This window comes from Ochotona curzoniae, unplaced genomic scaffold, assembly GCF_017591425.1.
Source record: "Ochotona curzoniae isolate NIBS_2020 unplaced genomic scaffold, NIBS_Ocur_1.0 contig_4516, whole genome shotgun sequence".
Classification (NCBI taxonomy): domain Eukaryota; kingdom Metazoa; phylum Chordata; class Mammalia; order Lagomorpha; family Ochotonidae; genus Ochotona; species Ochotona curzoniae.
In genome coordinates, this window is record NW_024466313.1 from 2951554 (window position 1) to 2971119 (window position 19566).

At 60.3% G+C, this 19566-nt stretch overlaps 1 protein-coding gene across 1 annotated transcript in view; it reads left to right on the plus strand.

The window, feature by feature from the left end:
• The window catches only part of SLC37A1 (solute carrier family 37 member 1), a 29178-nt gene that overhangs the window by 1044 nt on the left and 8568 nt on the right, over positions 1 to 19566 (plus strand). The window contains exons 2-9 of the mRNA XM_040986658.1: positions 3778 to 3859; positions 9379 to 9511; positions 9831 to 9909; positions 12096 to 12231; positions 13981 to 14057; positions 15066 to 15232; positions 17398 to 17435; positions 18333 to 18413. Coding sequence (XP_040842592.1) covers positions 3778 to 3859; positions 9379 to 9511; positions 9831 to 9909; positions 12096 to 12231; positions 13981 to 14057; positions 15066 to 15232; positions 17398 to 17435; positions 18333 to 18413 — 793 coding nt within the window. The remainder of the gene's footprint in view (positions 1 to 3777; positions 3860 to 9378; positions 9512 to 9830; positions 9910 to 12095; positions 12232 to 13980; positions 14058 to 15065; positions 15233 to 17397; positions 17436 to 18332; positions 18414 to 19566) is intronic.

The following is a 19566-nucleotide window of genomic DNA, read 5'->3' on the forward strand; positions in this document are numbered from 1 at the left end:
CTACTCCCACACCTGCCCCAGGCCATTAGGCTCTGTCAAGCTAGCTCCAAGTGTTGGGGCTTTCCTCTTGAGCTTTGTTTTGTAACTTGATTTTGTAGCAACTTGAAGCTCAACACAGTCCTGTGCTGACATTGGTAAGCCTGTTACAATAAACTCCAAACTCCTGTAGGGCTGGGATCCAGCCAACCTTTTGCCTCTGTTACTTCTCCCCCTGCCCCTTGTTAAGCAGTGCGTGTGCCCACACCCTCCTTTATGAACCATCCACACGCCATTGCTCGGCCAGTTCCTTCTGAGTGCTTTCCTGGGTGTGTTCACTGTGAACAAGACATTCTGTTATGGAAGCACAGCCCAAAGATTAACATCGGGACATTCAAGAGCAATAAGGGACTCTTATCTAATCCACAGTCCCAATTTAAGATTCTATCAAATCCCAATAACTTTTTTAAAAAGGAATTATGTATTTACTTGAAAAAATTACAGAGAGGGAAAGACTGAGAGCGACAGCTTCCACCCACTGGTTCACTCCCCCAATGGCCACGGCGCTCAGGGCCCGGCCCGCCAGGCGCCAGGAGCTCCATGTGGGTCTCCCACCCAGTGGGAGCAGGGCCCAGCACGAATGGCCACGGCGCTCAGGGCCCGGCCCGCCAGGCGCCAGGAGCTCCATGTGGGTCTCCCACCCAGTGGGAGCAGGGCCCAGCACGAATGGCCACGGCGCTCAGGGCCCGGCCCGCCAGGCGCCAGGAGCTCCATGTGGGTCTCCCATCCAGTGGGAGCAGGGCCCAGCACTTGGACCCTCTGCACTAGCAGGACGCTGGATGAGAAGTGGAACAGCCAGGACTGTGAAGCAGTCCACACCCTCACAGCATGAGTGCACACCCCACATTCCTGACCCAGGAAAAGGCTGTCCCTTCCAGGGCTGGGCCTGACTGAGGCCAGGAGCCAGGTAAAAAGAACTCTACGCCCTCCCAGCAAGGACAGTGCAGGCTGGAGACTTGTGCGTGGGCTCCTTAAAGCTCAGAGGGTTGCCGGGCAAGATGGTGTGGTAGAAATTAGTCATTAGACACTTCAGTTGACCAGCAAGGAAACCGTGGGGCCGGAGTTGAGGGGTCGCTAACGGCTGCACCCCACGACAACCAGCACCCCACACGACCCCTGGTTCCTGTCCTGGCTGCTCCTTGCTTGTGGCCTGGGAAAGCGGCAGGGGTTGGTCCAAGGCCTTGGACCCCTGCAGCCACATGAGAGACCCAGGAGAAGCTCCTGGCTACAGTGTGGCCCAGCCCTAGTCCTTGCACTCTATAAGCGCATGGAGTCCCATGCGAAGATGAGGCAAGCAGGGGAGGATGGGTTTGGAAACAGAGGAAGTGGAGTTGGCCGGATAGCGGCTAAAGGAAGACAACCTTTTCCCCTGTAGGAGGAGTCTTATCTCCTGTCTGGGAGGAGTCCAGCTCGCCACACACAGTGCCTGTCACCCTGATTCTGCCGGACAGTCTGAGCCCCCCGCTGACCTTCCGGAAGGGATCCTACCCTGTAAGGGTGTTTCACCTCTCGGAGCAGGTGCTGCTCCAGCATGGTCCTGCACATCTGTGCACACCCCAGATGCACTCCGTCTCAGCATCCCCAGCCAGGGGTTGTGCTGCTGAGTCACTGGGCCAGTGGCACTACCTGCAGAATGGCCAGGGAGGGAGGGGGCTCTGAGTGGCCACCAGGCCTGATCCCCCAACCAACACAGTGCATGTCAGGGCCTTCCTGCCTCCTCCCTCCTCTGTCTTCCCTCCGTGGGCAGGCCCTGAAGGCCCCTCTGAGGAGCCACGCTGTGAATCCCCTCATCCTGGAGGACCTGTGAAGTTCCGGTCCTCTGGGGTGAGAGCAGAATGGGGGCAGGCACCTGCAGCCAGGGCTCAGCAGAGGTGCCCCGCGTGTTACTGCAGGCTGCTCCGTCTAAGAACTGGGGGGGCTAGTGTCCTGCTTCACAGCCCCACACTGTGGCTCCAGACCTGTGTCCTGCCCCTGTAGACGCCTCGGGGGAGTACAGGGATGCCTTAGGTGGTTGGGTCCCTGCCATTCGCGTGGGACAGCAGGACTGAGTTCCCAACTCCCGGTGTCTGCCCAGGGCAGGCCATTGCAGGCTTGGGGGGTGAGGCAGCAGAGCGGGCACCCCCCTCTCAGCTTCTCAAATATTATTGTTTTTTAAAAGCAAAGGACTCAGTTCCAAGACAGGGTCAGTTGAGGTCATTCATGGTCTCTCCCGGTCCTGTTGTCATACAAGTGACTGGTGAGCATGGTGTAGGTAGGAAAGGCAGGGGAGCTTTGGCAGGCTGGGAAAGTGTGGGGTCCTGGGATCTACCCACACCAGCACCCCGAGGTGTGTGGGGGCAGTGGAAGGGAACGTGTGTGTTGACTGTATTCGGGCTCCCCAGCTGGAGAGCTTGGAAGCTGGAGTCTGGGGCGCCACCCCCTGCTGTGTCATCACCCAGCAGACTGGGATAGCCTGAGATGGTGGGGCGGGGGGGGGGGGACAGGGAGGATTGAGGGGTTCAAACAACCCTTCCTCCAGGCTCAGTGCGTTGCCCACAGGGGTGGTGGGCGAGGGAGCTCAGCGACTGCCTGCGCCCCACGTCCCCCTGCAGGTGTCCGGCCCTCTCACGCCCAGGGCAGTGAGGCGCTGTCCCAGTGTTTCTGTGGGCCTCGGGCGGAGCTGGCCGGCCTCGCTCACTTTCTCCCATCGAGGTCACTGTGATATTTATGTCAGCTCTGGAAGGTTGCGTAGAAACTAAGCAGCCAAAAATAAACATGATCTTAATGCCCAGACGGCAAGCGGGTGGCAGGAGACAGCAGCCCCTGACGTGAGCTTGGGGAGCAGACGTCACGTCCTCCAAGCCCCACATTTCTCTCTGCTTGGTCATCGTGTTACAAACGTGCCTGGCCTCATGAGGACGAATGAGAACATCCGTATCTAGTTTCTGCACCTGCTCCTGGCACCCAGCTGCCCTGGGCATCTGCCTGGCATCCGACTGCCCTGGGCATCTGTCTGGCATCCGACTGCCCTGGGCATCTCTACAGGGACGAGCATGCTGTGTGTGCAAAGGAGGTGATGGGTGGCTGCGGCTCTTGGGTCCCTCGGGTAACCCAAGTGACCCCAGCTCTGCCACAGGGTGAGCCCATTACCTGTGGCTGTGCAGTCAGGAGGGGGCGTGGCTTCCAGGCATCAATCACTGGTGTCAGGAGGAGGTGGGGCTATGGAGTGTCAATCACTCTGATCCTACAGTCAGGCCCCCCAGAACCCGCTACAGGGCAAGGTTCAAAGAGCTTCCTAGTGGCAGTACCCCAGCCCAGGACCCACCACTCTCCCCATGTGCCCCTCTGGTGCCCGTCTGTGCCCTTTGCTTCATCCTTTACAGGAAGTGTGCAGATGGGGAAAGAGGGTTCCGCAGAGCGCTGGGAGCTGCCCCAGCAAACCAGGGAACCCCAGGTTCACAGCAACCCATCACAGGCTCGAGGTTCCACCTGCGGCTGCTGAAGGGGGTGGAGCGGTCAGGGGGCTGACATCAAACGGTGGGGTGGCGAGCAGGGTTGGCATGGGTTAGAGGACAACCAGCATTGCTGGTGATGATCAGAAAGGGTTACTTTGACCGTATCTGAAGGAATTTCACTCTAAACAAGCCAGTGTGACAACACATGTGGTATGCCAGTGCTCTGTGATCAGGACTGACTGGTGGGGGGTGGACAATGACACCACTGCTGTCCTCCTGTGCTCACACCTGCTGTCCGGCGTTGCAGGTACAGAGCCTTCATCTTCACCTTGACCTTCGTGCTGTATGCGAGTTTCCACTTGTCCCGCAAGCCCATCAGCATAGTGAAGGTAAGACGCGCTGGGGTGTGCTCAGGAAGCCTGTTGGGAATGCCACCTCCCCCGCAGCCTGGCTGTGGACAGTCCCTCTGGTTCCCAGCACCCTGGGTGTGTCTGACAGCTGGGCGGGCGGGCAGCTGCCAAGCTGGTAATGACGTAGGCTATGGGAGACCGCGTGGAGTCCAGTGGCACCTTCGCAGGTGCTGTTCCACCTTGCCCATGGGCCATGCATCGTGGGAGGCAGGACTTTCCATGCTTAAGGAGAAGTTTACAGCTGTAGCTTTCACAGACACAGCGCGGCGGGACTGGACACCTTGAGGAATGCTCGAATCCTCTGCCAGCGACTGTCACAGGGACTGGCCCCTGCGAGGCCCAATGCTGCCACTTCGCACTTAGGGAAACGTACAGATGTCTGCAGGGCCATGGCGAGCCCCGGGGAGCTGAGAGCCCACGGGCAGCCTGGGGAGCCTTTGCGGGGCAGTTTGGGCTGCTGGGGAGAGCAGACAGCACCCACCCAGCTTGGTGGGTGAGCACACCAGTGCCATATGCAGGGAGAGAGTATCGGCCTGGAGCTGCCCATCCGTCGGGACAGTCGTGGGCTGGCCGTAGGAGGGTCTGGCTGACAGTCTTAGGGGTTCCCCTTGCGGTCACCTTCCCAGGCAGCTCCCAAAGAGGACCCGGCCACCATGGCATCTCGAGGCCAGCCCTTCCAAGGTGCCCATACCCAGGGCACACTTCGTGCCCCACCCTGAGAGTGGCCTTGGAGGGAGCGGGTCCTCCCTGCCACATACCCTGGGCCTGCCTGGCTCAGAAATCTCCGAGACGCCCACTCCAGGGTCTCCCATGGCCACCCCCAGCTTGTGTCCCCCTGGGGGGGCTTCACTCCCAGCAGATGGGCAGCTCCAAGCTGACACTAGCTCACCCAGGATCTGACCACGCTGGCCCATGCCTGGGCACACCCTCGCTTCAGGCTCAAGCTCCTAGATAAGAGCTTTGCACCGCACACAGCTGCCCACACCCCACGATTCCTCACTGCGCGCTGGGCATTCACTTGCTGTAGCTCATGCGTAAACAGCATGAGCTAAGGTACAGTGTTTGTGCCTGCCTGAGACCTGCAGCCTGGGTCTCCTGGAATGGAACAGCTGCTCTCTTCCAGGCGCACCTTAGCAGGGAGTTGGTGCGGAGGGAGCCATGAAGCAGGACTCAGCCTTGGGCGCTCTGGTAGGGCCTGTGGGCATCCCACATGGGAGGTTAGCCCACTGTGCCACAGCACCAGCCTCTAGATAAATCCTCTATAAACACTGTATCTCCTGTCCTGCCTTGGAGTGTAGCAGGTTCATCTGCTGCCTGTACCGCCAACATCCCATATTAAAGCATGGGTTCAAATTCCAGCTGCTCCACTTCCCATCCTGCTCCCTGCTAATACAGTCAAGCCTGGTCCGAGAGCTTGGACCCTATACCCATGTGGGAGACCTAGATCTGGCTCCTGGATTCTAGCTGGATGTGGCCCAGCCCTGACCTTTGCGGCTGTCGGAGCAGTAAGCTATAATTGGAAGGTTCTTCCTCTCTGTCACTCTGCCTTTCAAATAAATGAAATATTTTTTAAATGACGGCGGAATCAGGGTTTGGAGGATGGCTGAGAGGAGCAGCCACCTCCCTGCCGCCTTCTCTCCCTCCCGTAGCCCAACCTCGCAACTTGGGGCAGGTGTCCCGCGCCAAGTGGCAGATCCACGTGGGATCTAGGGGGACCACAGCAGAAACATGCCGACCAGCGGCTTAGAGCTCAGGCTGCGGGCACCCTGGCGCCAGGCAGAGGAGTGGCTTGGATGGTCTGAGGGCCCACCCCTGTGTGCACAAGGGACCTATACAAGACCTATAAAACCCTCAGTGTGAGTGCTGGTTTGAGTCCTGGCTACTCTACTTTCAATCCAGCTCCCTGCCTGTGGCCTGGGAAAGCAGTCAAGGATGGCCCAAAGCCCTGGACCCTGCACCCACTTGGGAGACCCGGAAGAGCTCCTGGCTTCAGATCAGCTCAGCTCTGGCCCTTGCAGCTACTTGGGGAGTGAACCTGTGGATGGAAGATCTTTCTGTCTCTCCTTCTCTGAAAAATCTTCTCTACCTTTCCAATCAAAACATTTAAGTCTTTTATATTAAAAAGTTCATATGAAAGAATGGCTAGGAATGAATCACCCAGGCAAGTGTGGAAAAGATAACATTTTTATGATACAAGATAAAGATATGAAAAAGAATGGATTCCCAAATACCCCATCAGTTGTGCCGCACGGATATAGAGAGAAAGGTGTTGAACAGAATAGAAATGACAGCTGTGACAGGCGACAGACTAGTGTGGCTGATGAAGGAATGGTGTTGGCACAGCAGACATTATGTCTAGAAGAGATAAAAATTGAATCTTGCCTTACCTGCGCCCTTCCAGGAAAAAAGATGGAAGAAAGATTTGAAAGGGTAAGATGAAAACACTGGACAGACAAGGCCCATCTCAGTGTGAGGTTGGAAGCAGAGTCGGCGAAGGGGAGGAGCAGACAGATCACAGGGCTCAAGTTCAGCAGTGTTTACAGGTGCCAGTTAATGCTGAGACCCCATCTGCTGGTTCATCCACCGTGCTCACAGAAGCCACGGCTGGGCTTGGCCGGTGCCGGGAGCCAGGGGTCAGCAGGAAGCTGAATGGGACACATGGGGGGAGACTGGAATGTCCCCCCAAGTACGGGACACAGGGGTCCCCGTGGTGCCCAGCACTGTGTGTGCCACCCACCCCAGGAGGATGCCTCAGAATGAATGAGCCAGCACAATCTAGTGACCACGTGAAGTGAGCTGAATGTGTCATTCCCTGCACTCTGCGCACCCCACACATACATGCAGGGCCCCCGTCTTCCCCCAAGTATGTAGGGGCTGCCCAAATCCCCTGCCCCATCACCCCTCTCAGAAGCAGCTCCTGGTGTCCCTCCTGGCCCTGTGGTTCTGTCCTGCTTGCATTCTAAGTCTGTACCAGCTGCCGGTGGACACAGCACAGATGCCCGGTGGCTGCCCAAGTCTGTGTCAGTGGATACACCACGGGCCAGTCCTTCCAGTGCCCACTGCAGGTGGAAGCCCTTGCTGCTTCCTGGAGGTGGCGTCCCCCAACTGCCTAAGGAGTAAGGGCCAATGCACTGCGGGAAGGGACTCTGCTGGCAAAGGTGCCCTCCCACTGTCCCCCTTCTGTGCCTGTCGCCCACTCACTGTACCCCTTCTGTGTCTGTGCCAGCCTCCCACAATGCCCAGTTCTTCTAGCACCTTGCACCCTGGCTGCCACCCTCCAGATACAACCCAGTTTGTTGTGGCTTCTTGTTGCTGTGCTGGGGTGGTGGCAGCTCCCAGGGGCTTCTCCTCGGGTGTGTCCCGTGACGCAGTGTGAATTAGCTGGCTGGGGTAGCAGCTTGATTCACGCCTTGCTGAAAGCTCTCCTGTAAATGGATTACAAGGAAACCGCTTTTATGGGATAGAAAGGACTCAAGGACACCCGGTGTGGTGACAGACACTTGTGCAAGCACGTGGCTGGGAGGGGTCCTGCACATCTCAGCTCACAGGAGCCTGGCAGGGTGCTCCCACACCACGTGTGGGGTATGAGCCATGGAAATACTGAGCACAGCAGCTGGCTGGAACTAACACGCTGTATTCAAATTCCCCCAGCAGCCAGGACACGGAGTCACGGCAGGGCTGTGTCGCAGCCTGGACTCCAAGTCATGGCAGGGCTGTGTCGCAGCCTGGACGTCACGTCATGGCAGGGTTGTATCGCAGCCTGGACACCAGGTCATGGCAGGACTGTGTCGCAGCCTGGACGTCAGGTCACGGCAGGACTGTATCGCAGCCTGGACACCAGGTCCACGGCAGGGCTGTGTCACAGCCTGGACACCAGGTCACGGCAGGGCTGTGTCACAGCCTGGACGTCAGGTCATGGCAGGGCTGTGTCGCAGCCTGGACACCAGGTCATGGCAGGGTTGTATCGCAGCCTGGACTCCAGGTCATGGCAGGGCTGTGTCGCAGCCTGGACGTCACGTCACGGCAGGGCTGTGTCACAGCCTGGACACCAGGTCATGGCAGGGTTGTATCGCAGCCTGGACTCCAGGTCATGGCAGGGCTGTGTCGCAGCCTGGACGTCAGGTCACGGCAGGACTGTGTCACAGCCTGGACACCAGGTCATGGCAGGGCTGTGTCACAGCCTGGACTCCAGGTCATGGCAGGGCTGTGTCGCAGCCTGGACTCCAGGTCCACAGCAGGGCTGTGTCACAGCTGTCACCCTGACATAGTCACAGCAGGTCTCCTGGGGGGCAGCATATGCTCACGGGGGCTGGGGCCTTGAGCACGGTGGCCGAGGTCCCAGCTCAGGCCCTTCTGCGGCCAAACGTGACATTGGAACTCACTTCAGCTCAGTCTCAGCTCCAGTTGTGAACAGCCGCAGTTAGGTCCCGTGGGTGTGGCCTGACTGCCCTCGGGAAAAGTGGGCAGAAGCCCCTGACCTCCAGAGGGGTTGGGGGAAGAGCAGGGGACCAGGGCACAGCAGGTGGCCAGCAGTGCTGCTCAGAGACCAGCACCCGGTGTCTCTGGGGACAGCTGGCTGTAGCCTGGTGGTAAGTTTGCCAGGCAGAAGGCTGGGCAAGCATTCCCAAACAGTGTTGACAACAGGACAGCCCAGCTCTGGTGACAGAGCCATAAGACCACCTGTGTGTGCAAGGCCTCAGGGACGTGCCACCAGCTGTATGTCCAGCTGCCTCCTGACAGTGAGGCTGGGCAGTGAGTGTGGGGCTCCCTGCCTGGGTGCTGCACCTTAACCCCAGAGCCAGCTCTCTGCCCTACAGGCCGCTGGCCACCCTCTGGTGCCAGCTCATGCAAGGCCACCCCTCAAGTCTCCTGGGCCCTGTGAGGACGCCTGGCTTCTGTAGGGGCCACTTCCTGTCCCCCCACAAATGACGGTTTGGGAGAAGAGTGGGCGAGACCCGGAGAGGCGCAGCAGGCTGGCAGCAGCCAATCCTGGAGCTCCCAGGCCGTGGCTGTGCTCCTACCCTGCTCCCCTATGCCCTCCTCCTGTGCCCTGGCACTCGCTGGCTCCACATACCTCGTGGTGGTCTAGTGGTCCCGGTAGGCTCCTGAGGCCCGTCCCCACAGTCCACTCCCCCAGGCAGCCATAGGCCTCACTGCTGTCCCCATGCGTGGTCTGTGTGATCCAGGGCGTCATGCAACAGGAGGCCGCTTTGGCTGCCCGGGCTCTTGCTTGGCAGCCTGAATCCATGGAAAAGGTCCCATTCTTCCCTGTGCCCAGGTGCTGCCTGCCTACCGGGCAGTGCCCAGGCCCCAGGGCCAGCTCTCACCAACACCCTGCAGGTGTCCTTGTCCTTGGTGGCCATGTGTGTACAGTGGAGTTGCTGAGGGGTCCTGCCAAGACCACCCCTCAGCAGCAGGTGCCCTCCGCCACCCCCGGGACTCACTCCCTGCCCCAGCAGGAGGGGCAGCTGTGCTCAGTCATGCCCTGTGTCCCCCAGGGCGAGCTGCACAAGTACTGCACCACCTGGGACGAGGCTGACGTCAGATCCAGCGGCGATGGCGGCAGAGCCGGCTACGCGCCCCCTCGCCAGCTCCAAGTCAACCAGACAGACTGTGGCTGGGCACCATTCGGTGAGTGTCTGCTGGACCCGCTTCAGCAGCAAGCGTTGCAGTGTTTCCATGGCAATGCCTGGCCTAGGGCAGCCCTGCTGTCCACCACTGGTCAGCCTGGAGGTTGGGGGGAGAGCAGGGGAGGCATCCCGGAGGCAGCAACAGGAAGTCTCCCTCCCGCCTACGGGTGAGGGGCCAGGATGTGCTCTCCCTGGCGTTTGGGGGTCACCAGGATCAGGACGACTTCTGCTGTCCGCACACTGCCGGTCGTGTGTCAGTAGCCACACCCCTGAGCAGTAACGGCCGCACTGACCGTCCCCCCCAACCTCCCACCCTACAGATAAGAGCAACTACCAGCAGCTGCTCGGGGCCCTGGACTACTCCTTCCTGTGTGCGTACGCCGTGGGCATGTACCTCAGGTAGGTCGGCAGGGCCGGAGCGGGCGTGCAGCTCCGCTGGCAGGCCACTTTCCTGTGGCCTGGGAAGGGGCTGGGACATGTGGTGCCCTGCTCCACCCCCAAGGCCGAGGAGCCCCACACCGCGCTTGTAAACCACGACCCCAGCCCATCCTCCAGGGTGCGGCCTCGGGCGAGTTGCTGTGTCTTAGGACTGAGGCGAAAGCAGGTGGACAGGGACACACAGTGCCCCCTCTTCCTGGCGTGGCCTGGATAAGTGGCAACATGTGAGGAATGGGCATCGGCCGTGTCCGCGAGCCAGCCCTGGCCAGAAAGCAGCCGGGGCACGGCCACCTGACACACAAGGCTGCGCTGCGGAGGTCTTCGGCACCTTGGGAATTGGAGGGATCCCCAAGACCACGGAGCTGGGGGGCCAGGTGGTCTGTGCAGTACCCCCTTCACTGGGTATGTAAAGGGACATGAAAAGCCCCCAGCATTTGTGCTTCTGCAGAGCGGGGAGGGGTGTGGTGGCCCAGGGTGCCCAGGCAGCCAGCTCCCCAGGCGAGCTGAAGCTCAGGCTCACAGGGCAGCTAGGTCAGGAAAGGAAGCCATGTGGGCATAGGCAGGAAGGCACCAAGGGCTGCGGCCACTCTCCCCCAGCACACGGAGGGCTCTGCCTTCCGAGACCCAGCAGCCCCAGCCCCAGCAAGCCAGGTCGGTCGCATGGCATTCATTGCTTTCGCTGGCGGAGCTAGCTGTTCAACAGGGTTCATTGACAAAGTTACTGAAACAACGCTCCATCCGATGAGACATGTCCACACCGCCCCCCAAAGAAGTCTCCTGGCCCCGGACTTCGTCAAAGGGGCCTCTGCTAGGACCCCAGTCCCGTGACCATGCACCTGTGTGTCGCTGCTGCCCGAGCAGATAGCCTTGGGGGTCGTTTGGTTCTGTGCGGCAGGCAGGGGGTCGAGTGTGACACCCAGGTCCGTCTGGCAGGTCCCAGCAGGTGCACCTTGACTGGTACAACAGGAGGTGGGCCTGTTCTTTGTGGCCTGTAACAGAGTCAAGGCGGATCCAGGGCATGCGGGAAGGCTGGCCAGCATCACTAAGTCCTGGCTCGTGGTCCCGGCTCCCCGGTCCAGGAAATGGGTCCTAACCTGAGATGAGCACATCGAAGCAGAAAACCCGTGAGCCACACGTGGCTGGTGTGGCCCAGCTGCTGCTTATAACGCTGAATTCCTCCACCCTGCTTCGGTGTTGAAGAGGCCAGTGGTGTGGTGATTCAGGGCGGATGTGTGTGGAGAGGATGCCAGCACCACCTCCTGGGGCACCCCAACAGGCATGCGGGTGTATGTGCCCCACGGGCCGTGCTTGTCAGGCTCCAAGAGGGGCCAAGCTAAGGATGGTGGCATCCGCAGTGTTCCCAGCAACTGCCGGGGCAGCTCCAGCATAGCTGGCACCATCTGTGTCTCATTCGCTCGCTAGGAAAGTCAGGGTGTCGTCCCACAGGTAACATCCCGTTACGACAGTGCAGCAAGTGCGAGGTGTGTGTCAGTGTAGGTGGTGTTAGGCGAGGGTGGTGGGAGCCTGCTGAACATGTGCCAAGGGGCAGGACTGGCGGCGTCACCCTCCTGGCCATAGCGCAGCTCCAAGGTCCCCCCATTACTGCTCAAGGGGAGTGGAGAGATTGTACCCCACCCCGTGGACCCAGTCCTACCTCATGGGGTGAGGGGACTTGCAGTGTCGGAGACGGGTAAGGGTGGCTAGCAGAAGGCGGTCACCTCGAGGGACAAGGTTCCCTACCCCGCCAGGTGTCCTTCCAGCCCACGCGCCCATGCACATGGCGTCGTTACAGTTCTGGGGCTGAGCGGCATGTTCAAGGTTGTAGCAGTCTGCTTTGGGGGACGTTTTCTGTGCTCGGGTTTGGCAGTTGGAGCTGTGAGATGCGATGTGTTGGCTGCATAGGAGCAGGATGAACCAGCGGGCTGAATTTGCGTTTCCAGATGCTGGCAGGCGGGCTAGGGAAGCCACAGCGTGCGGCTGTGAGGGCGTGGGTTCTGGGAGCCAGTGGCCCGAAAGGACCCACGTGTCCTTCCTGGAAACGACAGCTCCTCCAGGATCTGGAAGCTGGAAGAAGAGCGAGAGAGCCAGGGCCACCTTGCTGTGCCGGGCAGGACGGCCCACTCACAGCCGCCCTCCCCTCTCCGCAGCGGCATCATCGGGGAGCGCCTGCCCATCAGGTACTACCTGACGTTCGGCATGCTGGCCAGCGGCGCCTTCACCGCCCTCTTCGGGCTCGGCTACTTCTATGACGTGCACAGCCTGAGCTTCTACGTGGTGACTCAGGTACGGGCCGGGGGCTCTGGCTTCGCCACGCGAAGGGTCCCTGGTGGTGAATGGGTGGGCTCTTGGTGTCACGGGACCACACACACCTGCCTAGAGGGGGCAGCCCTGTGTCGGTTGAGGCTGGGGGCGCTGGGGTGGCGTGAGTGTGCTGCAGCCAGTGGGGTCGCCAGGAGAACAGAGTCTGCCAGTTCAGGACAGAGCCAGCCCCCCCCACCCCCGCTGCAGTTCTGCTTCGAGCCCGGCAGGACCTGCAGGGAGCACAGAGGGACCAAGCACAGGACTGCAAGAAAGCGAAGCTGTCCCCGGGGTGCAGCCCAGCCTGGTCAGCCAGGGCCCGTATGCCTCCCTGCCCCTGCCGGCCATCTGTGGGAGACCTGCCAGGCCTTGCCCACTGGCGCCCCCTGGAGCTGCCCCGGCCCTCAGAGGAGCCAAGCAGAGTTCCTCCTTCCTGTGTCCCTCCGAGAAGTGAGCCCTGCGCATGCCGGGAAGGGCTGGCGTGCCTCCTGCAAGGCGAAGGTCATGCCCTTAGGAGGACACAGAGTGACACTTCCTTCTTCCGGGTTCAACGAGGGCAGCCTGCCTCGATGAGCCAGGTCTGCAGGGTGACGTACTTGGCCTGCACGGAGCTGGGCTGGTAGCCGGGTTACTGCCTGGCCAGGTCTCCTCTTCTTACTCTGGAATATCCACAGCGGGATTTATTTGCTTATTTGAAAGCATGGCAGAGCGAAGGAAAGGGTTTTCCATCCCTGGCTCGCTCCTCAATCAGCCACAACAGCTTGGCCCAGTCTGAAGCCAGCAGCTCCGTCTGGTCTTTCACGGCGTCAGGGACTCAAGGGTTTGAGCCGTCCTCTGCTGCCTCCCAGGCACGGGAGCAGAGCGCTGCGTAGAAAGAGGAACAGGCCAGACTTGAACCGGCGCTCCGAGAAGGGGTGTGGCTCTGCAGGCTGCACCAGGAAGTAAAGTGTTCCAGCAAGTAGCATTCTAAAGTGAGCAAATGTACTTGAAATAGCTCTGTGTTTCATGTGTCATCTGTGAGGGCACTTCAAGATGTTCTTGGAAAATATGAACTAAAAATATCAATTTATTTTGGAGTTAAAAAAAATTGGTGCAGAAGGTTTTTTAAAAAAATTAGTAAAAAAAAAAAAAAAAAAAGTAGGGCCTAGCACAGTAGCCTAGCAGCTAAAGTCCTCACCCTGCATGCGACAGGATCCCTAAGGGTGCCAGTTCATGTCCCGGCAGCTCCACTTCCCATCCAGCTCCCGGCCTGTGGCCTGGGAGAGCAGTTGAGGGCAGCCTAAAGCCTTGGGACCCTGCACCCGTGTGGGAGACATGGAGGAGGCTCCTGGCTCCAGGCTTCAGATCAGCTCAGCTCTAACCGTTCCAGCTACTTGGGGAGTGAATCAGCAGGTGGAAGATCTTCCTCTCTGTCTCTCTTCCTCTCTGTATATCTGACTTTCCAATAAAAATAAATAAAAACATTTTTTGAAAAAAGTAGGCATGAATTTGAAAATTGTTGTTGGCCCCAAACTAACATCATCCCCCAGCTTCCTTTTCTACCGACACGTGTCCTCCTGTTTCTGGTTCTGTATTCGCATCACACACTCACACATAAAGAAGCAGTTTGGCACACGGCCCTGCCTGCTGAGGCCTCCCTGTGTGTGAGTCCCAGGGGAGCTCCCAGGGGAATGGAACATGGGGCCTCCCCCGCCACCCCACTAAACCATGTCTCCCGCCCTTATCCCAATGCAGGTCATCAACGGGCTGGTGCAGACCACCGGCTGGCCCAGCGTCGTCACCTGCCTTGGCAACTGGTTTGGAAAAGGAAGGTAAGAGGAAATGGCTGGGGTTTCCCACTGTATTGCTTTTCTAGCAGATTCTGATAAAAAAAAAAAAAAAAAAAAAAAAAAACAGACCCCTTGAGGCTCCTGATGGTTAAATGGCTCCTCTTCAAAACAGAGTGTGGAAATGCTGGGGCCGGTGGGAGGTGCAGAGTGGGGAGCCCAGGCCGAGTGTCTGAAAAATCCCCAGTCTCCTCTCAGCCTGCAGCACGGGGTCCCAGTTCTGCATTCTGACTCTGGGATGAGAAAAAGGGACACAGCTCAGTCAGGACACCTAGCTGGGACACCCAGATGGGACACCCAGCGGGGACGCCCAGCCGGGACAGCCAGTGGGGACGCCCAGCCAGGACAGCCAGCCAGGACACCCAGCCGGGATGCCTAGCCGGGACAGCCAGCCGGGACAGTTAGCCGGGACACGCAGCCGGGACAGCCAGCCAGGACAGCCAGCCAGGACACCCAGCGGGGACGCCCAGCCGGGACAGCCAGTGGGGACGCCCAGCCAGGACAGCCAGCCAGGACACCCAGCGGGGACACCCAGCCGGGACAGCCAGCCGGGACAGCCAGCCGGGACAGTTAGCCGGGACAGTTAGCCGGGACACCCAGATGGGACAGCCAGCCAGGACGCCCAGCTGGGATGCTCATCCCAAGTGTTCAGCTGAGTCACGGGCCCAACGTGCCCTGTGGGTGCCTGGGTAACTGCCCAGCGTGCACCTTGACTTCTGTTACCAACACTGTTCGGGGCTTTCAGGAAGAGGCTTCCTGCCTTTTGAATTGTACAATAAAGGGGCCATAGGCAGGGCCTGCTTCCCACGAGCCTCTCGATGCCCACTTGCCCGGGGTGGGACCTCCCTGCATGTCTGTGGACTGCGGGAGCCTCACGCCCTGCTTCCCTGCGTGTCTGTGGACTGCGGGAGCCTCACGCCCTGCTTCCCTGCGTGTCTGTGGACTGCGGGAGCCTCACGCCCTGCTTCCCTGCGTGTCTTATGTGTCCTGCAGGCGAGGCCTGGTCATGGGCGTCTGGAACTCACATACGTCTGTGGGCAACATCCTCGGGTCCCTGATCGCCGGCTACTGGGTGTCCACCTGCTGGGGCCTGTCCTTCGTCGTGCCCGGGGCCATCGTGGCGGCAATGGGCATAGTATGCTTCCTCTTCCTCATCGAGCGTGAGTACATGGCCTTGGTTGCAGCCCACCGGACATGGGCAGGCTGAGGTGCGGGCAGAGGCAGGCAGGGGCGGGTAGGTGTGGACAGGGCGGGCAGGGGTGGACAGGGCTGGGCATGTATGATTTTCTGCGATCCCCACGTGTTGGATCATCCCTCCTGGAAACTCCTCCCCGTGCTCAGCCCCGCGCCCAGCAGGAGGCGTTTGCGTGTGGGAGTCTCCTGCTGCCGGTGCCCTGGTGGGGCGCAGGGGCCGTGCAGGCCCAGCCACACGGCTGCACCTGCTTGGCAGTGGTGTACCGAGATGGTCTCGGCCTTCTGTTTGCTTTCTGATAAGCGACATTCTAGACGATGTTGTAAAATCCGAGCGAGGGCTCTCCCTCTTTGTCTTCATCCGTTAAAGGGTGTCTAACCGGAAAGTCAGATTCCTTGCTCCCTTCCAGAGTCCGTACCGACCTCGGATTTAATTGACTTTCAAATGAAGTTCCAGAGTGGAGAGCGGGCTGGACAAGGATCCCAGCAGGCAGCCCGTGCTGGGTGAAGGGCGCCTGCCCTGTGGGAACTGACTAGCCCTTAATCCTGGGCAGCTCCCTGCTGTGCCCACCCCAGCCCATCCGGATACCTGCCAGGGCCATCAGCACTGCCCGCTGGTGGGTGGGGGCTTCCAGGGACCCAGCTGAGGCTCCAGGATTCTGAGCTGTGGGGCTGGCATGGCCATGTTCACCCCCGACTTGCACGTTGTCCGGCTGGGCCGTGGGAACTGAAGTTCCTGGGACATCTGTGTCCCCGTGGGCTTGAACATTGCTCCTCCTGTAAAACCACGCCACGAAGCCAAGCTCACCAATTCCAAGTATTGGTGACTCTTATGGAAAAGACATACATTGGAAATATGGTTTTAATTATCTCCCTTGGAAGCATTATAGAGGAAGAAACACTCCCCAAATGGCCACAATGGCCTAAGCTGGGCCAGTCTGAAGCCGGGAGCTACTTTGGGGTCTCCTGTGCGGGGACTCAGGCACTTGGGTCATCCTACGTTTGTCAGGTGCATCAGCAGGGAGCTGCATGGGAAGTGGAGCAGCTAGGAGGGCTGTCCCTTGGGACCCTGCCAGTCTCCAGGTGGGCCCGTGGCCCGCTGCCTGGGCTGTCCACAGTGGCGCCAGAGAGAGGACATACATGCAGGGGACACAAGCCAGCGCGAGGGTGAGGAGGCCGGTCCTCGTGCCCTGGTCCTCAGCCGGGGTGGGCACCAAACGCGTCAGGCTTCATTCTTGCTGGAGCTGTGTGTCCTACACTTCCACCACCTCCCGCCCAGGGCAAGGCCAAGGACTGGTGTCCTCAGAGTGTGCACTGAAGCCACTGTGGACCCTGGCCAAGAGACATGTCCTGCAAGGCAGAGCCCCGCATGAGGGCTGGGCAAGCCTCAGAGCCAAGGGGTTCCCCTGGCCTTCCCCCCGGGGCATCACAGCCCAACGAGGGACAGACTGGGGAGCTGGCCGGTGTCACTCCGCACCAGCACGCCAGCCCTGCAGCCCTGATCTGTGGGCACGCTGCACAGTCCAGCCCCCAGCTCAGCTCCAGGCTCACGCCTGCCTACAGTGGGGAGTCCTGCGTGAGCTGCTTGTCCCAGGCTGCCCAAAGTCCAGGCTCTAAGTGACAGGCACCTCGCCCAGCCATCAGCGCCCATGCAGCTCCGTCACACCCCTGGTGCAGCCAGGCTCCTGGGCCCTGCCCCCACTGTGCTGGCCCACCACCAGTAGATGCGTGGTCTCCACTGGGTCAGTTGGTGAAGGGGTGTAATTCCAGCCATGCCATCCCCTGGTGTTGCATTTCAACACCCCCTGCTGGCAGTCTGCAACACTGCATGGAGAGTGCAGGGGGGAGCAGGGGGCACCTGCCACTGGTGCTGGTGTACCCAAGCCATGCCCTCACACCTAGCGAGCTTGCTCTCTCTTCCTGCGGAACTCAGGCTGATTCAACAAAAGCTGGCACCTTGAGTCTTTAAGCCAGTGGGCTGTATCTGTGTCAGGTGCATCGCATGGGGTGCGGAGTGAGGCCGTCCCCTTTGGTGGCGTCCTCTTGGCCGGACCAGGGCACGCAGCCCACCGGGCCTTGTGCTGGGCTCTGCAGACCTGCCTGGTGCCCTCAGCGCCCTCTCCTGTCCCCTCAGATCCGAAGGACATCCGGTGCTCCTCCTCCCTGCTGGCGGTAAGGACACGTGGATGGGGCGGGCTGCCTGCAGGGGCGGCTCTCCCAGCCTGACCCATCTCTGCAGTCACTGGGCAGTCACGGTGCACCCATATGGGAGGCTCGGTGCCACCTCACTGGGGGCAAGCAGAGGCAGGGCCCTCGGGAGATGGCAGGGAAACCCGTGGGGGAGCTGGCTCACGTCATCTGGGATTGGGCAACCCCCTGTAGCAGCCATCGGGCCTGCCCAGCCCATTGGCCGTCGTGACCATGGGCTGGGCCCTCTCCCCCACCCCCACTCACACTCAGCAGGGCAGGTGGCTGTCCGCCATCCCCTGGAGTCCCTGCCCGGCCCCGGGGACCTGGCTGCTGTCCTCGTCCACATCTGTCCCCTCACCACCTCACCCTCTCTCCGTGCACACGCTGTGAGAAGCAGCACCCCCACACACGCCCGTCACCCCTGCCAGCCTCCCCTTCTCCTCCCCCTCCTCCTCCGGTTCTTCCTCCTGCCACACCCGCGAGACCCCCTGGAAGCAGCAGTCAGAACATGCTGCCACCTTGCCCCATCACGCGGCAGCTCCCGCCATATTCCTGCCTGCTTCCTCTGTGTCTGCCAGCCCAGCCTGCCAGGTCCCGGAGCCTGGAGTCCTGCCCACAGGAGAGGGAGCTGGCATTGCCCCCTGCTCCACTCCCAGTTCCCCTGGGCCGTGCCACACAGATGCTTACAAAGATTCTGGGGCTTGAGTGAACAGACTCGTCCTTGAGGTCGGCCGTGGACGGACATCAGCCCGGCCTCTGGGGACACGCCGTCCGCCCCTGCGCACAACTCTTGGCTGGCTGTCCTGTCACGCGCCAGCTTGTCACAGTGAACTTGGGATTTGTTCCTGATTCAGTTACTGCTGATTTTTTCCCTCCCAGCATGCCAAAGGCTGTGAGAGCAGCTCAAACCGATTCCGAGTACAGAAGACAAGCTTGAGCAGCGACAAGAGCAGGCCGCTGGTGAGTTCCGGAGCCCTGCTTCGCCGCCTGCACGGGCGCCACGCACCCTGGGGTCTTAGAGCAGTGGGTGTTGCCTGGACAGTCAGTTAAACCCATTGTGCGATTTCTTTTGTATCCGCTTGGAACATGATTGAACAACTGTCTCCTGGAGCCAGTTTCCCAGCACTGCCTCAGGCTGTGGACAGGGACACGATGGCGTCAGACCCACAGGGAGAAGGAGAGACACAGAGAGAACCTTCCATCCGCTGGTTCACTGCCCAAGTGGCTGCAATGGCTGGAACTGAGCCGATCTGAGGCCAGGAGCCAGGAGCCTCTTCCGAGTCTCCCACAAGGGTGCAGAGTCCCAAGGCTCTGGGCCGTCCTCAGCTGCTTTCCCAGGCCACAGGCCGGGAGCCAGAAAGGAAGTGGGGCAGCCAAGACATGAACTGGTGCACAGATGGGATCCTGGCACACACAAGATGAGTATTTAACCACTAGACTACCACGCATGGCCCAAGAAATGTCAATCATTGTCCAGATGCTCACAATTTGAAGGCTCACCTTCGCCTGTCAAAATCATGGCCCTGTGTCCAGGCATGCCCGGTGACCTATGACCTGGCCCTGTGTCCCAGAGTGTCCGGTGACCTGTGACCTGGCTGTGTGTTTGGGTACATAGCCCTGTTCCTTTCTGTTCTGTGAGAATCTGCCGGCCAGCACCCCAAGCAGGAGTTGTTTTCTTCAGGCTGACCATGGTATGGACGTGACCTGGACAGTGCTGGCTTGCCCGTGGGTTTGGGTCACCAGCTGCATGTCCCCTGAGTTTGGCAGGACATGTGGTGGTCCTCGCTCAGCCACACGGGGCTCGGAGTGGGAGGCGCCCAGTCCTGGCTGGCCCTTGCTGTTCCGCTATGTGCCAGGCACAGCTGGCAAAGCCCCACGGCATTCCGACCTCCACGCTGGCTCCCCCGAGTGCGGGGCGACCCCGGGGACGCAGATCTGAACTGCTTGCCTGGAGGTCAGCAGGGGTGCCCTGCGCCCCAGCGCTGGCGAAGGAAGCCCCTTGCCAGTGCTTGCTTGTTTAGCTCACATTTCATCCACCTTGCAGTGGCTGGATTGGACATGGGGGTGGGGGGCTTGTCTGGCGCTCCAGGCTCCCCCTGCGCCATAACTCAGG